At 46.6% G+C, this 6,751-nt stretch overlaps 1 protein-coding gene across 2 annotated transcripts; it reads left to right on the top strand.

The window, feature by feature from the left end:
- Positions 1-969: 969 nt before the first annotated feature.
- Positions 970-6,330, top strand: LOC119340582. 2 transcript variants are annotated; one of them, XM_037612508.1, is made up of 4 exons: positions 970-1,321; positions 1,422-1,522; positions 3,474-5,135; positions 5,777-6,330. In XM_037612508.1, exons 3-4 carry the CDS (start codon positions 3,686-3,688, stop codon positions 6,091-6,093), a joined length of 1,767 nt encoding a protein of 588 aa, XP_037468405.1. In that variant the 5' UTR covers positions 970-1,321; positions 1,422-1,522; positions 3,474-3,685; the 3' UTR covers positions 6,094-6,330. The 2 variants fall into 2 exon arrangements, with proteins under 2 accessions (XP_037468405.1, XP_037468406.1); XM_037612509.1 differs by lacking the exons at positions 970-1,321; positions 1,422-1,522 and adding an exon at positions 2,466-2,833.
- The last annotated feature ends 421 nt before the right edge of the window (positions 6,331-6,751 follow it).

Raw genomic sequence — 6,751 nt, 5'->3', positions numbered from 1 at the left:
CAACCACCAACCAGTCGGCGGGGTCCACCAGGCGGCGGGCCCCAGTGGTCGGCGGAGAAGCTGGAGGCCGAAGACGCTGACAGCCGGGCCCAGCAGCCGGCCAGATTGCCATTGTACCCCTGGGGGGTAGGCCTATATAAACCCCCCAGGGCACCCATGCGAAGGGTTCGACCCCATTAGAACTAGCCACCCCCTGAGCAGGAAGAGAGCTAGGCTTGCCTCCCTCTGCCAATAGCAAACAGCTCGAGGAGCACGTTGTATCACTTGTGCCTTAGTGATCATGCAGAGACCCCGCAGAGCAGGACTAGGGGTGTCATCTCCTAGGAGAGCCCCGAACCTGGGTAAAGTACGCCGGCGTTCGTGTCTACGCCTTATCCCGCTTCCAGGCACCGGCGACGTTCTACTCGCTCCCACCATGATAAGCCATCCTTTGGCATATGTCGCACCCAACCCCCGACATAATAGTTGAACAAAGGGATTTTTTGTTGAGGAATGTTATACAATACGAGAAAGAAGCACCCCTCGTATCAATTGATCGTGAAAAAGATAGAAATAAGATTTCCAAATTGTCCTAGCAATAATCTGATTTTACGCCTTTGCACTAGTCTCATCACGACCACACACCTCATGGGCCCATCGACCAGATATCCATCCAAAAATTGCGGCAGCGAGCGACGCCGCACGCAAAAGCAATCAATCCAAAAAATGCCCGGTCCCAACTGGCATCCACCTACCCGAGACACATGCATTCCTCGCATCCCCGCACCCTGCCTCACCCTTAGAAAGAAACACAGCTCCCTCGCCACGTCACCTATCCGCGCCACCCCATTTACCCCATTATCCGCCACCCATCTCAATATGACGGCCCGCACCCCGCATCACGCGGATCGTGGTCGCACCCCTAATCCCAAACCGCGCGGCTATAAAGCCACCCCCCCACGACACAACCATCAACATTATCTAGATCCATCTATCTTCTCCTCCACCTGCAACCATCAATATTGTCTAGATCTAACCATATTCTCCTCCACTCGTCGCCGCCACCACCACTCCTTAGACCTAACTATCTTCTCCTCCACCGTCAACCATGAACATTGTCTAGATCTAACTATCTTCTTCTCCATCCATCGCCGCCACTTCCACTCTCTAGATATGTTTGCCCTCGTAAATCCATAATCTATGTTTTCCTCTTAGCTGAGATTGTGGTATTCAAAAGTACTGATGCACTGCACCATCCGCCCTTTCCCGACGCACCACAGTCGCTGCCCAGGCCATCCTCCTTTTACATCTTGGACGAAGACGGCGAGATCCAAAGTCAAAGGTAAGAAAAAAATAATGTATTCTCTAGGAGCATAAAGGATTTTGTTCATACCATTTTTTGTTTTTAGGGAGCATATTAGAACTAAATGCATATTTCCCAGGCTTCCACCATTCACCCTTTTCCAGCGCACCACAGCCATTGCCCCATTTTTAGGCCATCATTTACATCTTGGAACTGAGAAGACGAGATCTAAAGTCAAAGGTAAGGAAAAGCAATTTATTCACTAGGAGCATAAAATGTTTTTGTTGATACCATTTCTATTTTTTCTAGGGAGTATATATTAGATCTAAATGCATGTTTCTCAGGCTTTTTTTTTTGAAATCTCATTGTTCAAGTGCAACATTAAGAACTAGAATTATTCCAAGGTGTTCTTTGGAATTGTGTGTTTATGCTGATGAAGTTCTCTGAAGTAACCAATCAAGGGAACATGTATTCAACACAACACCCATCTCACTTGGGTTTTACATTTTTTTCTAGCCTATGTTTGTTTGTTTTCCAATGTACACATCCACCCCCGTCGGATTCTCTTTCGAACCATGCTCGGTTCACCTTGCCCCGGTAATCCACCGAAGTTTGTGTTGCCTCTTTTGGTGGCCGGAATTTCATGAATAATTGTTGATCTAACTATTAAAAGGATATCATGGTAAAAAGAATGAAATGTTGTTCTCCAGCAAAATTCTTTTACCACCCACCCACTAGTGAATGTCCTTTCCTCAATTAAACCCGTCGTCTCATCAATGTCCAGAAATGGTAAACAGTCAAAGTCGTTTGTGACTTTCTTCTGCACAGAGGGTGTGCATTGGAGCATGCCCAGGAAGAATTCCCCTTTCTCCCTTTTAGATTTTGTCTGGTTTTTTTTTTTTTTGAATTGGGCAGCGTAATGTTAGATTTTGAAAGGGGTTTGAGACGATTTAAAGGAATTGCTAAAACTATGATTTTTTTTAATTTTAGTATCAGGAAGAAGTCACTGCACGCCATTTGTTTCAGAGGGGTATTGTTTTTTCGAATGACCATTTGTGCATTCATTAAGAAGATCTTAATTAATTAGGAAACACCGAGCGAAAATCATATTGCCGAGTTACACAACCTTCCGCGAGGTCAAGTTTTTTTTTCTTTTTTCGAGTGGCTTCCGCGAGGTCAACTGCCGCCACGCCACCACAACGCCACCACCAGCCGCAGAACCGGGCCTCCCCCGCCTCCAGCAGCACCGACGCGGGCCGCCATGGAAGCGCGCCTAGCACCGCACGGGATCACGTGGCCCCCGTCGAGCCCCGAGAACCAGCGCCGCCAAGACAGTTCAGGGCCCCGCCGCCGGCCGACGGGGCCACACGGGAGCGAGCGAGCTGGGATGAAGTCAGGCGTCGAGGTGGACGGCGGCTCCGACCCTGGTGACGGCGCCGCTGGACTTCGGGATGTGTGGAGAGAGGGTTCCGGATCTGCTCTTTGTTGTGGAGGAATTGGCCGGAGGAGGGAGATCATGCGGCGGGGGAGAGGGTGTATGTTACTGGCTTTGTAAGATCATCGTGCAGTCTTATGCTTATACCACATCACTAATCTGTGAAAAACTACATATTTACACCGGCCTATTTCGTATGGTTCATTTGAATCCTTCAGGATTGCAAACATCAAACTTTAGACTGTTTGTGAGGAACAACTGTCTAATCTAGTTGAACTTACATGTTTCTGGAGTGTACCATGGTGAAAATGGCCAATGGTTGACTGCCCTGTTAGAGTTACTGTTAATTCATCGCATCGGTGCCCATGGATTTGTTGCCCTGGTGATAATGAACTTGTAATTTGTGAACAAGCTCATGCCTCCAGTCCGCTGGTAAATATACTATGACCCACTGGCCACGCCTCTATGTGCTCTTCTTGAAGAGTTATACAGACAAACTGTTCTTTATTGGAAAAAAATACAGAACAAACCGTTTCATCCAGTAATACTGTGTTTAAACTTCTAAGGTACAGTGTTTAGTTGGATCACAGTCTTCTCTGTTGACATGTGGTAAATTCATCAGTAGCAGTACATCATGTGCTGTCATGAAGAGGAAGCAGATGAAATCTAATCATTGGTGAAATGTTGCACTCATGTTTTGGAATTTGACATTTTAATTTTTGCATTACTGAAGTATCTCTCATTGCTTTCCTTCAGGTTTTGTCTGTACAATATCCTCAGACAAGTAACCGTGGAAAAGCAAGGCATGGCAAAACCATTGGTGAGGAAGGTTGCAGAGTGAGCTGCCATTACTGCGTTAAGGTGGTTTCGAGTTACAACCGCCTAGAGCACCATTTAGCAGGCATCAGGGGCAATGTCAGCACAAGCTTAAGGAGTTCACTTGTGGATCGCAAGAATAGAAAGCTTGGATGCTCAGAAAAATGAAGAAATGGAAGCATGAACATGATGAGGTTCCTCACACAAGCCCAGCCCTTCCATCTGCTCAAGTCCAGCAACCACAGCTACAACAAACTGTGCCCAATAACCGCTGCTTTCTTCATTATCCACCGGATCTGACGCAGCCCAAGGAAATCACATATAGTTCTTGTCAACTGAAACCCAAGGTTGAGAAAAGTGATTACTTCAATTCTGCGTCAGCAAAATCAATAGGCAAATTCTTCTCTGAAGCTGGACCTGAGCCTGGTGTTCTCCATTCATCATCTTTGAGGGAGATGGTTGTGTTTCCCCATGGGCCTGGGGCTGTAATGCCTACGTACGAAGCTGTTCTGCAGGAGCAACTAAGAGAAACTGAGAACCGCGCAAAGGAACTCAAGCAAGAGTGGCAAACAAGTGGCTGCACTGTAATTGTGGATAGTTGGAAGAGCAAGTGTGACAAAAGCTTCGTAAGTGTCCTGGTGCACTGCAGCAAAGGTACGCAGTTCCTCAGATCCATTGACGTCTCTGAAATCACTGAGGACTTGGATGAGCTAGAATCAATGCTTTCTCGCGTGGTTGATGATGTTGGTGCCCATAACATTGTTCAGATTGTCATGAATGACGTGTCACCCCATATGCAGATGGCACGGCAGTATGTGCTAAATAAATATGACAGTTTTTTCTTCGTGCTATGTGCTGACCATTGCATCAACCTTCTGCTTGAGAAAATAGCAGCGCTCGAGCATGTCAGTGAAGTCCTAATGAAGGCAAGGGAAATTACAAGGTTTTTATATGGCTATGCACTGCCAATGAAACTGAAAGGAAGATATGTTCAGGAGGAGATTTTGAGCAGTTCTTATCTGAGATTTGTGGCAGTGTTCATCACATTAGAGAGGTTAGTTTCTGCAAGAGTAGGTCTGGTGCAGATGATTAGCTCACCTGAATGGGTTCCCTCTGGTTGGGCTTGTCTTGATTTGTTCGAGCGTATCCAGAGTATAGTAAAGACAGACGATGAATTTTGGCATGCTGCTGCTGAAGTCGTGAAGGTTACAAAACCACTTCTCAGTGTGTTGTATAAACTGGAATCTGATATCTGTCCGATGGGTATCCTGTATGAAGCCATGGATAGAGCAAAAGAAGAGATATTTCTCAATGTTGGAGATGAAAGTGACTTCTATTGGTGTATGATTGACAGTATATGGGATGGTTACTTGCATAGTCCTCTCCATGCTGCTGGTCAGATGCTAAACCCAAGGATCTTTTACACAGCTGGATTCCAGCCTGATGCTGAGATCAGCAGCGGCATTGCGACCTGTACAATCCAACTGGGCAAGGCTCATTACAATGCCAGAAAAGCGTCTGCACAGTTGGAAGTGTATGAAAAGAAGTTGGGCTATTTCGACACAGATCCAGCAATGCAGCAAATCATGGAATTACCACAAGGTAAGCTACACCCTAACCTCTTGCAAAATGACCACTCCCTAACAAGCCACTGACGGTAGTGCCTTTATGTGTCATATGTACTTGATTTTTTCCAATCTTTAGAGTGAGCTGGAATAGTGTCTGAGGTCCTCCACAAAATCTGATATGTGCATTTGTGCACCGTAACATACAGTGCGCCAACATATTTAGTTAGCATGTGAACATGGCACAAATATATCATGTCATAAGTGCACTTCTATTCAAAGTTCAACTCCTCTGCATTAGCCTAACTTGTCGACATGGTTCTTTAAATAAATACTCCTGTCATTCCATAATGTAAGACGTGCTTGCAAAAACGTCTTACATTATGGGACAGAGGGAGTAGTAGAGAAGTTAAAAGGTTTACAGATGAACGTGTAGAATGATCAACTTCTCTGCATCAGCCTAAGCTTGTCAACATAGTTGCTTAGTTAGTTGCAAGTTGCAAACTGGGGTATATGGTCTGCTTAAACTGTACAGGAGCCTTCTCTTCTTCCATTTTCACTTCAACTTTCAAACCCAAACTTACCCTCACTGAGACCATCATCATTTCATTCATCAGTTCACATCATACTGTACATGAATTACTATCTTCTTACCACGTTTCTCACTTGAAATTGCAGTTCAGTGGTGGTCGACGCACGGGGCTCGCGTGCCCGACCTGCAGACCCTGGCGAGGCGGGTCCTGAGCCAGACGTGCTTCGGCGCCACCAGGTACAACATCGACTGGAGCCTGTCGGAGAAGCTGCACGCCGAGTGGGAGGAGATGACGCCGCCCGAGCAGGAGAGGTTCCGGCACAAGGAGTACGTCCACTACAACCGCGTCCTCGCCGGCGCCGCCCCGCTCCTGCACGGCTCCTCCGTGAGGCAGCACGACAGGGTGACCATGGTGCTGCACGACTGGATCAGACCGCAGAAACAGGCCGCTGGTCGCCACTGACTGAGTGACGGCCTTCAGTTGATGCTTTCGCCTCTCCTCCGTTTTGTTATGTGCATGTGTGTGTATGCTGCTGTAATGGTGTGCAGCAGTAATCTGTCGGATGCTCACTAGTGGCACTCCCTTGGTACTGTCGTGGTCTGTTATGTTGTTGAAACCCTGCTGAATTTCTTGAACTCCTGCTGGATTAGCAAGTTTGTTATGTTGTTGAAACCCTGTTGAATTTCCAAGTTATTATTAGTGTGTGTCTGACATAAACGGTAGTATATTCTACTGTGAATTAGTTTTATCTTCAGACAGCATGCCGTGGATTAGCCTTTTCTTCAGGGTATTGTGGCTTTGCTAGAGCTTTCATGCTTGATTTTTCATGTTCACTGGGTACAGCAATCATCTCTTCTTTTGCTCCGAAAAAGCTTGTCCCTCAAATGGATGTATCCATTTGATGAACAGCAATCAGCTAAGTTAGTGCTAGATACATCCATTTGATGAACAAGCTTGGGACAAGTTTTTTCGGACGGAGGGAGTACTAATTAGCAAGCCAATCACAATTTTCAAATGGAACACATAGCTGCACCAAATCTGTCCCCACTCGCTTAGAGCACCTCCGGCCGACCCAGGGGGCCGAAAAAGAGCCGCCTGGGGCCGAACAGGCGTTTGCTTG

The sequence above is a fragment of the Triticum dicoccoides genome, chromosome 7B (assembly GCF_002162155.2).
Source record: "Triticum dicoccoides isolate Atlit2015 ecotype Zavitan chromosome 7B, WEW_v2.0, whole genome shotgun sequence".
NCBI classification, from domain to species: Eukaryota; Viridiplantae; Streptophyta; class Magnoliopsida; order Poales; family Poaceae; genus Triticum; species Triticum dicoccoides.
Note: the sequence above shows the minus strand (reverse complement) of the source record. Positions and strands in the feature narration are given on the sequence as shown.